This window comes from Diabrotica undecimpunctata, chromosome 1 (genome assembly GCF_040954645.1).
Source record: "Diabrotica undecimpunctata isolate CICGRU chromosome 1, icDiaUnde3, whole genome shotgun sequence".
NCBI lineage: Eukaryota > Metazoa > Arthropoda > Insecta > Coleoptera > Chrysomelidae > Diabrotica > Diabrotica undecimpunctata.
In genome coordinates, this window is record NC_092803.1 from 62,207,831 (window position 1) to 62,226,613 (window position 18,783).

At 30.2% G+C, this 18,783-nt stretch overlaps 1 protein-coding gene across 2 annotated transcripts in view; it reads right to left on the reverse strand.

Annotated features, from left to right (window-relative positions):
* mtsh (mitoshell) overlaps nt 1-18,783 on the reverse strand; it is an 80,644-nt gene that overhangs the window by 39,468 nt on the left and 22,393 nt on the right. For both annotated transcript variants that reach the window (XM_072543624.1, XM_072543630.1), the window contains exon 3: nt 6,828-7,014. In XM_072543624.1, the coding sequence (XP_072399725.1) occupies nt 6,828-7,014 (187 nt within the window). The remainder of the gene's footprint in view (nt 1-6,827; nt 7,015-18,783) is intronic.

Sequence of the window (18,783 nt, forward strand, 5' to 3'; positions counted from 1 at the left end):
AGGGAACCATGTTGGAGTTCCATTACCCAGGACTCGCACATAAAGAGCATTTCGCTGATATTTGTGCCCGTATCGCGCATCAGAGTGCTATAGGTGGGAAAGTACTGGTCTGGAGCATTGGAGCGAAGTGGAGTGACTTCTGTTTTACTCGAGTTAATACACCGCGCTTCAATGAATTGTTACACCCGAACGTAATTCTAGGGAGTGAACATGTTTCACAGGCTGTGTTTAAATAAATTTCTTGCTTGCTTGATACTGATAGCACTATTAACCATGAATTTAAAAAGATGATAAATGCATTACGCCCTGTATATAAGCCACCAAGTAGAAATTTTGTTTCAACCGACTTGCTTGATAAGGTTTACAATTCAGTATAAACCAGAATTAAAGAAAATTAATGCAACGAGAAGGTTTGTTTAGCGCTTGACGGCTGGAGCAACGTTCATAATGAACCTTTAATAGGCATTTGCGTCACAGATATAAAAAGTGAATGGGTGCATCTCATTAATGATATACCAAGTAAGTGCTTTCTGTATAGCATCAGCATCATCTGTGAAAATTGAACAACAATCATGAATTTGATATTGCTCAGAATTATTGTATAAATAATTGCTAAGTATTTTACGAATTTGCTTAATATGGATTTGAATATTATTTTAGTTAAAGTTGGAAGTCAGCATAGAAAGGCAATATGATCGTTAGTTTGTCTGTTAGAATTTCAAGATCTTGGTCGCCTGATTTAATTCATTTCATTGGTTTTCCTCTGATATTTTTAAAATCAAATAAAACAGTTATATAACTTTATCAACTTTATTCGGAAAACTTTAGTAAGAGTGATTTATAATAGATAGATAAAAAAATAAAAAGACTTCGCTAGATTACTACGAGTTCAAATTGTTCTTCTAGATTTATTTTACCATACACCATTACAGAACCTCCAATAAATTTTTATATACTTCGTACTGCAGCATCACAGTGCTGCAGTTCATCGCAACACCTATAAAGCCTACTTCAAAACCTAAGGTAGTAACCTGAAATCATTCTCTAGCAAGCAATATTTAAACTACTAGGCAGAATATATATATATATATATATATATATATATATATATATATATATATATATATATATATATATATTTATATATATATATATGTATATATATATATATATATATATATATATATATATATATATATATATATATATATATTATCACTACAATAAATGGCGAAGAATAGACCAGATAACTTTGATCCAGAAAGTTGACTGTCGACATTAAAACGATCCGCACCAACAGCAATAACGCAGAGTAGATCGAAATGAAATGTTTTAAGGAGGCCTATCTATTGCACTGGACTAATTTGGGACAATAATTATGATCATATAATATGTTAAAATAATCGCGTTTTTTTTTTAATAATCATTACATTTTTGAAGCGAAGCTTATATATTGGCGTTGTATTACTTTTTTCTCTATAGTAAAATGCTAAAGAGAGCCTCTCTGAAGTAGCGCCACTGCCTGATTTATTATAATCAGGCTTGAATTAAAAACTGCATAAAAAATAACAAAATACAGAAATTAAATGAGAACTAAAAAATTAAAAGAATATCCGCCAATAAATGTTTTGATTGGTAACCATTGACAAAATTTAAAAGTCATAAATGTCATCTTATTCATAACAATATTGAATAATATAATAAAAGTTTTATGAGACTTCTTGTTTTGAAATAATTTCATATAAATACAATCCTTATTTTTAAACATTTTATTTAGTTTATATAATAATTATTAAATTTACTATTTAGCTATATAAAAGGCTAGGAAGACAAGTCACACCGTATGTCCAGTAAGGTAACTAAGTCACATAGGAAAGAAATATGAAATACCAACATCTGTCATTTTTTTGCAAAATTGACAAAAATATTGGTTGTAGTAATTTTAAAATGAGATATAATAAACAAAACAATTTAAGCTTTATGTTAGTTTAAATTTAAATACCTAGCGCCACCTAGAAAAGAAATCTGAACTACCAACTGACAGATAAATTAAATTAAAATTATCTTACAGATAAAACGTAAAATATTTATTTGCCAAATAAAGTACCGAATGAATAATTTATGTGTATTGCAGTTTGCTATTATATTGTAGGTTATCGTGAAATCAAAAATATAGCCTAAATATTGTTGTTTATTGTGGGCGACAGACATGGATCGGGTATTAGAAGATTTAATGGAATTGAGTATGATCAGGATGATGTTTAATGTTTATAAACTTAGGAGTGATTTTAGGTTAAGTAAAGTGACAGTGATCTATATTCTGAAAAAATATTGTAAATCGTTGTTAATAAAAGATTATAAAGGCAGGTGTATCTCTGTTTTTCTTTACTTAGTTTGGGCATTAAATGATTTCTTAATCTTGATAATTTAAAAATGGATTAATTACTGTTTTCCAAGAGATATTAATACTACTGATTAAATAATAGTAGTATAGCATTCTAAAATGAAAGAAAAAACATTGTACGTAGGCTGTCAAATTATTATTAATTATATTATAAAATACATTACAGTCTTGTTCAATCATTTATAGCGGTACACGTATATTTACAGTGGAAGTTTACAAAAATGGATGAAAACTCTCCCCCTGACAAAGGGGGGACCCAAAATATGGACCAAGTGGAAGAATGCCTACAGACCAAGGAACAGGAAAAAGGAAGTGAGCTGTTTAATCTACTTTAAAGTTTAAAGGTCTACGTTTAAAGGTTATCGCTATACGGATAAGGTATATGTATTCATTGAAAAAAACAAATGAAGAAAATATTGGCAAGTTGCATCCTATGAAGGTAGGTCATATTTTACATAAAAAATTAGCAATCAAAAATATTCTTAGTATTGACAAAGTAGGGAAGAATAGGGTAAGACTACAAGTTAAAAGCCCCAAAGATGCAAATAATTTAGTAAAAAATAAAAATTTAAAAGAGGAACAACTAATAGAATATGTTCCAAATAATTTGCTTCAACGAAAAGGCATAATAAGAAACGTAGATACTGCTTTTAATGACAAATATCTTAATGATAATATAATATCCAATATAACAGTAATGGAAGCCACTCGACTCAAAAGGAAAATTGATTTAAATGAAGAAAAAGCATATGTTCCCAGACAAATGGCATTACTTACTTTTGAAGGAAACATTTTACCCAGATGTGTATATATAAACAGTGTTGCTTGTTCCGTAGAATCCTATGTGCATAGAGTTATACAATTCTTTAAATGCTTGTAATATGGACACATATTTCGTAATTGTAACAGTACAAAACCCAGATGTATTAACTGCGGACAGGAGAAAAAGGATGATCATAACTGTAGAGTCCCACAAGACAGTTATTGTATACACTGTAAAAATTATGAGCATAAATCCATTTCCAAACAATGTCCAAAATTTAAAGACCAAAACGAAATTAAAAGACATATAGCCGAAAAAAATTTAACTTTCTTAGAAGCAAAGGACAGTCTAAAAAACTCTTATACATCTGCTGTTAGTAGAAGGAATAGTTTTAAAGTATTAGGTGTGCTAAATAATGAAAGCTCTTCACCTCTTCCAAGTCAAACTAACACCAAACATATACCTAAATCTTCCTCATCCAATACCCAAAAACAAACACAAAAAGTACCTTCAAGTCAACATAAAACTTGTTCACATTTAAAAAAAAGAAAAGCCCAATCTTCCTTACCTAAAGCTATGTTTCCTTTTGAATTTGGTCCAAAAAGACCTCTTCCCTCAAATATTTTACACAGTGCCGATTATAATCCTAATACAGATGAATTTATAAATATATTTTTCAATATTTTTAAGTGTACTCGAAGAGTTTAATTCTTTTACCGACTTAAGTTAAGTAAAGCATACATTTATGATAAAATTAACAAATTCAATAAATTTAAGTAATTTAAGTAATTCAATAAAATAAAATAAAAAATAAAATAAAGATAGTACAATGGAATATTCGGCTGTAGCTAATAAACTGAGTTTAGTTAAATGCTTAAATGAAAATATAATTGATATTGCCTTAATTTCAGAGACATTGTCAGAAATTGTTTTAAACAAATTCCAATAAAAAAAAATTAATGAAAATATTTTAATGTGTGTTATAGAAATATTGAATAACAGTGAAATAACATGTTTCTCATTATACTGTCCACCTGACATACGAACAACAACTGCCGATTGGGACGCAATTCTTAACTGCACCAAGTCAAATAGTATATTTAGAGGTAATTTCAATGCGCATCATTCAACATGGGGATCATACAAAAGTAACACCAAAGGCACGCAAATTATAACCGCTTCAGACAACACGGAGTTAGTATTTTTAAACACCGGATCACCTACAAGGTTTACAAATAATGGGAATAATTCAGTGGTGGATTTAACTTTTGCAACTCCAGATATAGCAATTAATAATTGTGCATGGGAAACTTTACCTGATGTACTGGGTGCAGCCCATTTTTCAATTATTATAGAAATTAACAAAGGCATGAAAAGTAAAGACATCATAATAAAATAAAAAACAAAATGGAATTTGAATAGGAGTCTATATCAAGAAGTTGCGAATACATATTTCTCACAACACATTCAAAAAAGCAGTAACGCAGAACATAAATATAGCTTATTAATTGAGGGGATAAATAAGGCAGCCAATGCCCCTATACCCATTTACCCACCCTTTAAACTGAACAAAAAAACTCTGAACAAAAGATTATGTGAAATGTAAAAACGAAATTTCAAAAACAAAAAAAGGTTTTAAAATTTAAAGCTAAACTACATTGGCAGCTCTGGTGAGGAAACTTAAATAGAGATACACCAGAAAAATAAATAGGATATATGGGAAAGGTAATACATCGCGGAATTATAAATGGCAAGAATAATTTTTAGATAAAATTACACCAGCTAATGCTTTGGATGATACCTCACACATTTTCTCAAAACAAAGACAAAATAACACCAACCATAAGATTTTTAGTCGACCAATTAGCTTACCAGATGTATGTATACCTATCTGTCCGAGGCCTAGCTTTTATCGTTTATAAAAATGCCCTAATTGGCCTCTGGGTAATCCTTGTATTGTATCTGTTTTTAAAAATTTGTGTCTGGATGTGTGGGTATTTACTCTAAAGCCAATAACAAAAAAAAATACAATAAATTATATACAACAAAATATTCAGAGTAAGCATACACAATATCCAGAGTGTAGTCCGAAATTTTCAAAATTTTCAATAAATCTTTTATTTAATATATTGTATAGAAATAGTATTCCTTGGAGATTTTGATTATACAGTGAAGCCATTTTTAAGGAGTCCACTAAACAATTCATGATGAATTCCATATTAAAATCAGATATGTAACACAACTTTTTATGTCGTATAGAAGAAAAGGTTTAGGTACTATTTTATCCAATGGAAGTGGCTGTAATGCTGAAAAAATTCGAACGTTTTAATCTACAGCAACATTCTACGAGTATAACCTAGCAAGAGATCAAATTAAAAATAATTTTGACGATGTTTCAGCTAACTTATATAATATTTTGGTGTTATGGAAATGGGTTATGGAAACCTCAGAAGAATCAATAAACATGTATTATATTTTAATTCGTTAATACATTTTTCTTTACATAATTTAATTTATTCCTGCCACCACAAATTGTATAATCAAAAGAGATATTAAAACATTGGTGTGATTTCTCTGACAATTAATTAAATATTGGTGTGTTCGCAAATAAATTTTACATTTATCCCACAGATAAGTAACCGCAACATAATTTGATGTTAAAAGACGGGTACATTTTATTTTATGAATAAATATATATCCTCTAGATAGCTATCTGTAAGATAGGACAATATTTGTCTGGAAACGAAAAGACTGGTCCTTTCATGCAATAAGTTTATTATTTTAAAAGTTTAATCTTTAACTCGAAAGTTTGTTGATCCTAAAAATGAATTGCAAAACTAGAATTACGCTGGTTTTTATACGTAGATACGGGCGATTCTCCAAAAGTGACTTATTTGTTATAAAAGTTGTACAACAGAATTAAATATAATTTTGCTGTCATCCTAGCTTTAAATAAAAGAAGTAAATAAAAGGGGAAGACAGAAAAAATTGAGTGTAGTGACTGCAGATGGCAATTGATTTGATCCACGTTGCATGGTGATTCCCGTTGAATAATATTTATTTATATTTTATGATCATACTTCCTCTTAATTTGACATATCTGTCAGAAGTAAACAACGTATGCCTTGGTAATACGTTTGCAGGTAGCGCGTTGATAGGAGCCAAGTTATTGAATTATTTTAATATAATATAATTTATTTAAAATATAAATAATAAATAAATATTAAAATTACTCTACTCTACTCTACTTTAATTTTAGAAACAATATTTAAATTTAAAAAATACAGTAAATATTTATGAAGTTTCGCGCTAGTGTACTGTACTCTCATTTTTTTTCTGTTATTCATCTTTATTTATTTTGCTTTCCTTTGCATATACAAATTCACATATTGAATTGAATTATTTCACCTAATTATAAGTACTGATATCAAAACGTCGATCAAAAACCTTAGTTATTTATACAAAAGTCAGTTTTATCTATTTTTCTTTAAAATATAAGTGGTTTCCCAAAAACTAAAAAACAAGCATAATATTTGGCAATACGTACGTCAAAATAATTAATATACTTGCAACAATGTAAACTTATGCCAGAAGTATAGTGTCAGAAGTTAGAAACTTAATAGATTGCCGTATATACCTACAAGCGGAGTATGTCATTACCTTGAGAGTGTATATTGGAAATTGTAGTACAAGGCTTTAGAATTTCCGAACGGGTACGTATACACAAGTTCTGAATATTTCTAAAACAGGGCCTGTTTTTATTTCTATACGCTATTTGCTCGGCTATCAGACAGCTGCGCTCCAGAAACTTTACAAAGTTTTCCGGAGTTGTCGTTTCCGAGTTTTCCTAAAAACAAAACGATTTTTACATTCAATGTACTTTCAAGATCAATATAATCAAGAGAGGGCTTTATATTATCGATTATACGCCTTAATAGATATTTGTACATAATATAATATAAAAACTTAATAGATATATCTCTATAATATTAGCACCACAGGGGTAAGATATGTTAAGTCACCAAATCTAAATTTATCAGGAAACCAATTTGAAAGTTTCTGTCTTGGTTAATCAAGTGTAAAGAAACCGCGATTGGACTTAGTATTAAGCATTTGCGAAAATCAGCTGTTTGGTCAATTTATTTCGAGTTTTTTAATGATTTATTTTACTTTGCTTTAAATTTTGACTTTGATGCGACTTAACATTATCAACCCCAACTTTCAAATAGTTGAATTGTTACTTAACATAGGATATTACTTATATGTTTTTACTACTCAAACAAATATTTAAGTTACAAACAACATTTTACAAAATTTTTCATATAAAAATACTTGCACGTCATTCAAGATTTACGACGTCAGAACCCCAGAGCGCTGCCAAAACATCAGAATAGTTAGTAAATGAGGAATTTTTAAATATCAAATTTTAAACTTACATCTTTTAGGGCTTTAATAGTAATAAAGTCCCGCCATTATTTCTTGTTCAAAATAATCTATTTTATATGAAAGCTTATCAGCTTTCTACAGACTATTTAGTTGTTTTGGCATAGCACAATCACAATACACAACAATAATTAGTTTTTAAAGCTATTAATCTAAATTTAATATGTATTTATAAATACAAGTTATATTATATTATGATCAAATTGTGTAAGAAATCAAAACATAAACAAAATTCTTACTCTAAAAAAGCGGCAACACTATACACTTTTGCCACACACTGAACTGTCAATAAAATTTGAAGTATTTTCGTATCAGTTGCGTACAATTGTCTAATATATTTAACTAAAATGATATTTTGTGGAATATTAGACTTAAAGAGTTATTTCATAAAATTTATATTAATAATAATAAAAAATGTTTTTGGTTATTTAATCAATATAATTCTAAAATTTTCAGTATAATCATATTTTTCTGATTATTACACCAAATTGACGCCTAAGAAAGATCAAGCAGTTCCGTATGGGTTTCGTATTATTAGCTGTGTTAGGAAAATTTGAAATCTAAGGTTGACGTTCTGGAAATTTTAAATATAAGTGACGTCACTTTATATAAATTGTGACGTGCAAGCATTTTTATATGAAAAATGCTATATTACCCCGGATACACCCTAATACAAAATATATATATATATATATATATATATATATATAAAACAAAAACAAAAAAAAGGTTAATTTAGTTTAGTTTAAACGTTTTAAATAAGCTGCTATAGTAGTCAATATCCTCTTCTCTTAAAGAATCATCTGAATGTTAAAGGTTTTGGTAAAATTGATGAAAAACTTAAGGTATCCATTGAAAAAGTCTTTGTAGGTGTTTATATTTATAGTTTGGCTTTGCAACAATTTGAGGTAAAACTGGCATATCATTATACGCCACAATATTGCGGCGATTTCTGTTTAACCCTTTCGACCCCACTTTTTTTCTTCTTACCAAAAACTAATATTTATCATTTGGTCATATAATGCGGTTCTACGGATGTATTTGATGATATTAATACTTTTTTAGTTATATTTGGAGTCCTTTTATCCTGGGGTATATTGTCCCAAAGGGTTTTGTAGTGAGACGATATATCCCAATAGTATCGAAATAACATTTTTTTAAAGGGTTTTAACCTTTTATTATATAAAATACAAACAATAAAAATAATTTTCCATTAAATTGAACCAATAATAATTTACAATATAAATAACAAAACATTTTTATAAATGGTAAGGAGTAAATCATTCTTTACACAATGGTACTTGACATATTTGACATATTATTTGTGTTCGTGTTTCCTTTTTCTTGGCAAAACACACCGTACAACGACGACGATATTTTTCTTTCATTGGTGAACGATCCCCACATTTATCATATTCTTCGTTTTCTTTACAAGTCTTCCTACAGATCTTTTTCGAACAGTAAACTATGTATTTAGGTTACTAAATCTTTACCCATTGTCAATAAAAAAATCTTGAATGGAATTGTCTTGCGATTCAGTTGGTTGTAAATAATCCAACTATTGACAGCCGCTACCATTGTGAGTATAAAAATGACGTTTTCTTACCATTTGAGCGATTTTCTATTTAAATCATACAATCCAGACGTTCGGTCACCCAAGTCAACTTCACCCATACAGCAGTTGTAAAAAGGTATAGCTTCTGGGCAAGAGACGTCCGTTTTTGTACCATCAAGTCCTTTACATTTTAAAGTGGTTAAGGTATCTGTGTGGAAATTACTCAATAACAATAGTTCCTTAGTGTATTGCCATTTCATTTCAATTAATCTTGCATCGGTGTAAACGAACTGTGGCTCTCCTCTGACAAACTTATAATTAAAGAGACGCATATTTCTTTTAGTCCTTATGGCAGTCCCAATAACTGGAACCTTAATTTTGTGAAGTAGTTTTACAGTAGTGAAAAATCGGTCGAAAGTTAAAACGACATTATCTTTTTTTTATCGTACTTGAGAGTGTGTGCACAATTATTCCCCCTAAGGTACCTTCAAATGTTTGGGTTTCTTTTATAATGTAAATATTTATATTATATGTGTAACCTGTATCAGAGTCAGATCTTACGCATGTTTTTTTTTATAGGTTTGATCGAAATATATTTTCAATGTGCTTTGGCCCTTAAACTTCGTCATGCTCTCATCAATACTTTGACGAAAACTATCTGGCCAGTATTTCTGAAAAGTGTACTTCAAGCAAGAAATAAATTCATCAGTATAGTAGGTTTTTAAAAAGCATTTTGTGGCTTTTTCGAGTGATTCATGTACAATTTAGCTAGAAGCACCAAAGATCTATTCCTTGAAATGCTTTGTTTTATAAATCGGTTACCGATAGAAGGCCTTGAAGACCAGTAATCAGAAAGGCGAGGAAGACAGTTGATACACACAATAAATGTTATTCTGATTACGATCATAAATTCTCCAACATATGTGTATTGTGTTCCTCTTCGTGTTGTCTTCTTTCTTCTGTAGAGATCCATTCTCTCGTTGGTACAATCCACAATAAAGAGCATCAAACTTGGCGGAAATAGCTTCTTGAAACTTTGTAACGGACTAAAAGTACAAACATTTTATCTGTGGATTACAGGAACATTCTCACGAGGAATGGTGGAAAATCTGGGTTCAAAATGGTTTGGACGATTATACCAAAATATTTTTTCATCCTTTTTCTCTGTTTCTCTGTTTTTTTTTTTTCGTACTTTGTTCAATATTTTTATCTTTATTGTCTGGCTTTTAATTACTACTTTCAATCACTCTATCTTAATTTTCTTCATTTTTCATTGTTTTTTTTTACCTTCGCGTTCTAAAGTTTCTTGATTATTTATTTCATATTCAGATTAAATGATTAAATCTGATTCTTTAGAAACGCTGCCAGGAGGATATCGATCAATAGAAACTTCACTATCTGTATAGTTTGGATCTTCAGAATTATCACTATTGGCAAATGTATCTTCAACATCTAATTCTAAATCAGAATAAAAATTGTTGTCGAACTTTTCTATATCTGCTTGAGTCAGCGGTTGACGTCGCTTCCTGCTGAAAAACCATGAGAATGATTAGTTCCACCGGAAACAACCATTGGAATTATACATCTTAAACACTAATATTGTCATTTTTTTGTACCACTCCGATTTGTTTTACATACTATATTTAATTTCAGTCACCCCAACACTCTTGTGATATTTTAGATAATGGTAATGAAAGGTAGGAATTCTCCGTTTCTGACCGGTTCTTTGACGGGGTTTTTGTACTTCTTGTCTTATTACACACAATGCTACAAATTATCGCTTTTGATCGTTCTTCATTTCAGCCCACCTAAATGGCTTAGTTTACAATTTTTGAAAAAGTTTATTTTATTATTGATGTCTTGTATTGGAGTTACTTTTAGATTGTGTTTTATTTTTGCTGTCGATCTTGCTTTCAGGTACACTGAACAGTCTCTATTATGTATTGCACTGAAATTGGTATTTGGCAGGTGTGGTAAATCGGTTGAAGGTCGTTACAGATGATGTATTCATGTGTAAATTTTTTATGACCTAGCCGAGGTCTGTTAAGGACTACTTGGTCATGTCTTCGAGCTGAGAGCCGTAGTAGAGCAGAAGTAACATCTGATTTGACAATGTTTAGTTTTACTTCTATTTGGCTCCATTTCACTTCCCAGGTTTTGTTAATGTAAGTGTTAATAAGGTAGGTGTTGTAATAGTGTTTTTTGGCCTAAGAATGGTATGTTTTGTATTATAAGGATTGTCATGTTATTGATAGTTTCTGTTGCTGCTTCATCAGCTGCTTCATTACCCCTTATCCCAACATGGGATGGTACCCATAAAAATGTTTTTGTCACGTATTTGACCATTGTATTGCATGTCTTTTATTTGTGCTAAATTGGCATGAGCAGGATACATCTGCTTGACACCATGTAAGGCACTCAGAGAATCTGATATATTATGAAAATTTATACCGTCGCTCGTACATTAGTTTAGTGCGTTGAAGATTGCTTGCAGTTATTCAGTGTATCTACTATACTCCTCGACTAGGCGGGTGACAGAGTTGCTGTTTTCGAAAATAGCTGCAGCAGCTACACCATTGCTGTTTATGGAGCCGTCAGTAAAACTTAAAGTAGTTTAACACAAATTTACAAATATAGTTCAAAATCAGGATATATGGAGATGGTAGACTGAAATCCATGTTTTATTTTAGAATAATTGTATGAATGTTTGGGATAGTTAAGTAAGGTAAAATCTACTCATGGTATTTGAACTTGTCAGGGAGGAGACTTGCATCTATTTGCAGAAGTGGCTCTCAATTGATGTAAATCGTATTTAAATTGATTTATGCGTTTATTAAAAGGTAAGTTTCTAGGAGAATAATTTAAGTACAGATTTGGGGGGTGGTTCCTTATTAAGCTTATAGCTTAATACGGGGAAAATCCTATCCCCCTTAATAACTTTATAGTTATAAAGAGGTTTTTATTTGAATTATGATAATTAGTAGCACAACACATTAAAAAAATACTGTCTTTTAAGAATTATTGGCAGTTCTCCTGCTAGGACTTAAAGGCTGCTAATAGGCGTGGTTCTGAAAGCTTCGAAAACTATTTATAGCAGTTTCGTAGCATATAGATTAGTAATTTAAAAAAGGTGAAAGAAATAATAAGTTAGACTTACTCACAATCAATTTAATTTAACTAATCGGACGACCGGTTTCGCTTTCTACAATATGCAAAGCATCTTCAGGTCACGATACAAAGTTAAAATGCTGAAAACAATAATCCCTTATTAGGGTGTTGTCTAATAAAGATAAAAACATAGGTAGGTGATACAAATTATATAAATTACAGTAATTATGCCAATATTACATGTCTGTGGTTTTATAAATGAATAAAAATTAATAATAATAAAATGTTTAAGCAGACAAGGTAAGACCCACAAATTGGTAACATCGTCTATTAAACTGTAATGAATCAATAAATAAATGAACAACTAAATAAACATTACTTACATCAATTAATAGAGTACCGGCATGTAAGTAATGTTTATTTAGTTGTTCATTTATTTATTGATTCATTACAGTTTAATAGACGATGTTACCAATTTGTGGGTCTTACCTTGTCTGCTTAAACATTTTATTATTATTAATTTTTATTCATTTATAAAACCACAGACATGTAATATTGGCATAATTACTGTAATTTATATAATTTGTATCACCTACCTATGTTTTTATCTTTATTAGACAACACCCTAATAAGGGATTATTGTTTTCAGCATTTTAACTTTGTATCGTGACCTGAAGATGCTTTGCATATTGTAGAAAGCGAAACCGGTCGTCCGATTAGTTAAATTAAATTGATTGTGAGTAAGTCTAACTTATTATTTCTTTCACCTTTTGAAATGGACTCACACAAGCAACACATTCATGATTAGTAATTTAGTTTGCTTCTAATTAGAGCTTGATATAATCGTAGAAGAATAGTTGTGTCTGCACCCCATTTGTGATTAAAAAGGACTTTTAGAAGATTTATTCTAGGTTGGCATGATTTAATTAGTTCATTTATGTGCGATGTCCATCTGAGTTGAGAGTCGAATGTAATTTCCAAAAATTTGATTTCGTTGATTGTTGTAAGAGTGTGTCCATTTAATTTTAAATTGTTGTGTTTTCCTTTTGTCAAATATTATTACTTTAGTTTTTTCGGTTGAAAATCTCAAGCCTCTATCTAATGACCATCCTATTAATTTATTTAGTGTATTCTGTAATATTGATGCAGCTGACTTTAGGTTTTTACTTCTCATATATAATATTTGCTTTTACTGGAATCAGAAAATTGTTAGATACGTTGTTGATTGCTATTAAAAACATCAGGGGGCTCAATACAGATCTTTGAGGTACGCCGTTTTTCAATGATTTCTTAGTTGATATGACACCGTTTGTTATAACTTTTATACTTTTGTTCTCCAGAAAGTTGTTGGTGACAGCTAGAAATTTTCCATCTGTTTTCCAACTTTTCATTGTTTTTAAGATGTAACATTTATATATAATAGTCATATGTCAAATTCTTTTGTGATATCAAAGAAAATTGCCATTATTTTTGTTTATGTATAAAGGCTTTATAAATTTCAGATTCCAATACTATGATATTAGCTATTGTAGACCTTTTTAATCGGAACCTACTTTGGATAGATGTAAGGAGATTTTTCTCCAGTAGTACCATTTTAATCGTTTACTTAGAATCTTTTTCATTATTTTACAGATGCTGCAGGTAAGATATATTGCTCAATACAAGGAAGATAGATTTTTTGGTTTACTGTCTTTAAAAAATCATATTTTAATTGCTTCGAGCCAGAAGGATGGAAATTTATGGGTCAAATAAATTTGGTTGAAGATTTCTACTAAAGTAACCTTTGTGCTAATAGATAGTTTTTCGTTAAAATTTGATGGTATATCACGTGGTCCATGTCAGGTATTTTTGGGGTTTGTTAAGACTTTCATTTAATTCATCAAAGTGTTATGATGGAAGTGTTATGGAAGTGTTTCGTGTGCAATCAGTATCTTCTACATTAATTGTTGTGTTGATTTGCTTCTGTTCTTTGTTAACGTTCTAAGAAAGTTGGGTGGTAAAGCTGATCGCTTAAATACAACTGATATGTTCTACTATAATTTCTGAGATTTCTTGTTTGTCTAAAGTTGTTAGATCATTTGCATTATTGTGTCAATATGGTCAAATGTTTTTAAACCTTTTATTTTCCTTACTTTTTGCCATATATTTCTTATGGACGTAGATGAGTTAACTGACAACACGTAATTGGTCCAGTTTTATTTTTTTGTATGCTTTATTAAAGAACATTAAAACATGTTATGTTTTCTTTCGAGCGGATGTGATTTTAGTGTTCCACGAAGGAAGAGGAGCTTTAGTAATATTTTTGGTTTTTCTTATAAAATCTCTGACTGTGTCTAAAATTACGTCGTTGAAAGATGACAGTGGACTGTCTATAATATCTGATCATAATATGGTGTTGTATAAGTTTTTTTGTCTTTGTCATGAGTAATTATTATTGGAAAAGAATCACTGTCATATAGGTGATCTAATCTATTCCACTATACAAATAGAGCTAAAGTTGAATCACTGAGAGATAAGTCTATGGGAAAAAATGTGCCATTATATGTGTTTGGGAAAGAATATACTATTTCTTTTCATATTTTTACTATTAATATTTCTGTTACGGTACTGTAATGGGATCTAAATTCAATGCTATGTATTCTAACGACTTTCGTAAAATATATTACTTCCTGTAAAATTATTAAACTGGCCATCTCATGTATTATGTTTAAGTGCGGAGAATTTGACTTCTCTTTTGTCTTGTGTCGCCAATACACAAGTGTACGGTTTCGTATTACGGTCACAATTAACAATACAACAGAGTGATTTATGGGTTTGTCCTCTTGCTACCGACCACCTCGAAGCGTGGTCAGAGGGTGGTTTCTGACCGTCTTAAGTCTCAACTCAAGACACTTCATCAACAGCTAGCGAACGAAACGCACCAAGTTTGTTGGCTCTCGTGCCAGAGAGCCGCGTCGGCCGGCGCCCCGACGGTACCAACGAGATTTCCTTGGCTACGATTCCAGTATTTCAAAGGGTAAGTCTATATTCTTTGTACAGACATCAATAATGAGTAAGACCAGTTAATTTCCTAATTTATTGACAGTTATATTTGCTATTTTTCGCTAATTGATTTACAAACAAATTATATCATTTTTTCGTTATTATTATTTATCGAATATCATTTAACCAGCGACCTCATTAAGTTTTATACAAAACATTTGGCCACTTCGAGCACGGATGATAAATAATAATTTTTTTTTACTTTGATTCAATTAATTTCATTGTGTTTAAATTAATTCATTTTAATTGTTTTTTTTTTCTTTTCAATTTAACTTTAAATCGGTCCTTCGGCATTATTTTTAAACTTAATTTACATAATTGAATTGGATCATATTTACACAGCAATTTTTAAATTTATTTCTATTTTTATAATTCATAATTTCAGTAGGTAAAATACTTTTATATATATTTTGATTAATATCATACATTAATTATACATATATATTACATTTACGATTTATTGTGTTTTATTGTGATTTATTTACATATTTACATTATTTTTGTGTTGATTTTTATGAATTATTTTTGTTCTACTTGTACAATACTTTCCAACTCATTCTGTACGTCTTGTTTGTTAACTTAAACACATTTCTTTCGATTTTCTTTGTAATACTTATCTTTCGTTACTTACCTTTTTTTATCGATATTCTCACTTCTGTGGCTGGAAGGCAAAAGGGGATAAGTCGATTTTTTGCAAAATAGTGTTATGTATACCATTCGACAGCATTTTTGATTCTGCACAATCTTGGTAAAGAGAGTTAAGTGAAAGTTTACTAATTCAAATATTATTATTGATCAAAAAGGGGTAACTTGGCTACAATTTAATCGTTACGACTGTTTTAAGGATATAACTCAAGATATCTTCTGGAGAGCAAAATAGTAATTACTAGTAAAATGGTATATGTGCACATATTTTCTAACATTATGAAATTAACTGAGAAGCAAAACGATTTAAGTCATGTTAACTTGAGAATTATTCGAAATGTGTGCTAGTAAAAGGCATTAAATCAAGATATCCCCTTTTGCCGGAATGTGATAGAAGAAATATATATGAAAGTATTGCTGGGATATACAAAGTTATCCCTTTTTGCAAGAATGCGGTGTCCACGCAAATCATATTCGTATCAGTTTCTTGTCAGTACTTGTCTGGATTGTGAAGAGAGCACACGCAAATTTTATCAAGGAACGTTCACTACGATGGCAACTCGAAATAACAATTATTATTCCTCCACGTGTGGTATAATTGTTGATTATTGATCACTACATTCCATATTTTTTTTTAGTAAAAGAAAATGTACAGCAAGATTTTGACTCAGACGACAGCGTAAAAGACCCGGCCTATGATCACATTCAAGAAGACCACCATAGTGATTCTGACATCGAACAGGAGAAAAATGGCTCAAATGAACCAAATTTTGAAAACAATGAAGAACATGGCCAACCAATGCACAAAATATTGAAACGAAAAGTGGAAAAAAGAAAAAATAGACAGGTTTTACGAAATACGGGTAAAGGATATGAAACAAACAAAGGAAACGCAATAAAGCTAGGCAGTCACGGTCACTGCGAGAATGTAGAAGAAAGTGTAAAGAAAAAATATTTGATGAACATAGATTATCTCTGTTTCAAAATTACTGGGGAATGGGCAACTACGATAGAAGGGTAAGTTGTATTGCCTCATTAGTTCAAATTTCTGACAAGAAGATTACTACTAACAGCAGTGATACTGATAAACCTTCAAAAAATAGGGAAAAGTGTTTTACATATTTTATAGACATGCAAGGAGGAAGAATCCAATGCTGCAAGGTATCTTTTTGTGCTATTTTTGACGAAAGTAATAAATTTATAGAAACTGTTACAAAAAAGAAAATGTCATCCAACTGTGGTATTCCTATGGCTGATGGCAGAGGCAGGCATAAACCAAAAAACAAAATTTCCGAATCTAGAATGGAACTCGTCTATAGCCACATATCAAAATTTCCTGCCTATGAGTCTCACTACTCACGAAAACATACTAGTAAAAAGTATCTAGTAGCAGAATTAACAAAAGCTAAGATGTATTAAATGTATACCAAGGACATAACATCTGAACCGGTTTCTTACAAAGTTTACTCTCAAACAATCGATAAATTAGGCTTAAAGTTTAACAAACCAAGCAACGATGCCTGTAACAATTGTGATATTTTTCACAATCATATTAATATCAATAAGACAGCTGATGCAAGGAAAAATCATGAGAATTTATTAGCAGATCATCATATAGAAGCTGAAACTGCTTACGAGTCAACGAGATTAGACAAATTAAAACGTATAAACAGCAAAAGTCAAAAAATATTTGTATTTGACTTAAAACAGGTTTTTCCTACTCCTTACTTACAAACTAATACCGTGTTTTACGTACCAACGAAATTGCTTCTTGTTTATTTAAGAGTTTTGCTAATTTACCTTTTGAAATGCTTTCTGCTAAAAGAAATGTTAATAAAGAGAAAGAAGAGAGACAATACGACTGAAATTTGCTGGAGAAATATGAAATGGCTAAGATACACCAAGGAATTTGGCATTATTAATTTTAAAACATCGCTTCAGGAATATCAGCCATTTCAAGAAATAAATTTTAGAAGACAAAAAAAAAGATACACCCATCGATATCAAGAACATTACTTTAGATAATTTGTATGATAAGCCAAGACAAATAAGTGAAAAAAAAGTAAGCGATCTTTCAGACCTTATTGAGTTAGTTGATGAGAGTACAAAAGAATGTTATCGTGGACTTGCCCAAATCCCACGAAATTCACAAGGTCTGGATAATACAGCTGACACAGATCCAGACATAGATAATTATTTTAGTGATGACGATTTTTAATAAAATATTCTAAAACAAATATTTGTGTAATTTATTATTTTAAAGAAACAGCTTCCGAAAAATATTTGTGTTCATCAAAATTTTTTTTTCTTCTTGCGAAAGCTATTCTGTTCGTATTATATAGAATATATGTTTTTATTTTGTGTTTAGAATGCGCCTTTAATTCTCTTTCTAAGTATCATCTTGATCAATTGTTAATTTGTAAACGTATTATCAGATTGCTGTAAAAACCTCCATGTTTAATAAACTTTTTGAAAAAATTTACGTTTTATTTCTTGTTCTGTAAATGCTATATCCAGAACAAAATATTTTCTCTTGCTTTATTGTGGTTGCCCGTTGTAAGTAGAAATAACTGCAGTTAACACTACAGTGCACATATAATGTTAGCCAAGTTACTACCTAGCATAAGGGTATAAATCTACATAACCCCCTTTACCAAGATGATTTTATGTGCATTTCAACTATAACTTGACTTATCTCCTTATGCTTTCTTGAAATAATTAAAAATAATAAATATCCTAAAATATTTATTGTTTAATGTATCAAAATATTGGACACATAGATATTAATTTAAGAAAAACCACTTAAATATATCTAACAGAATG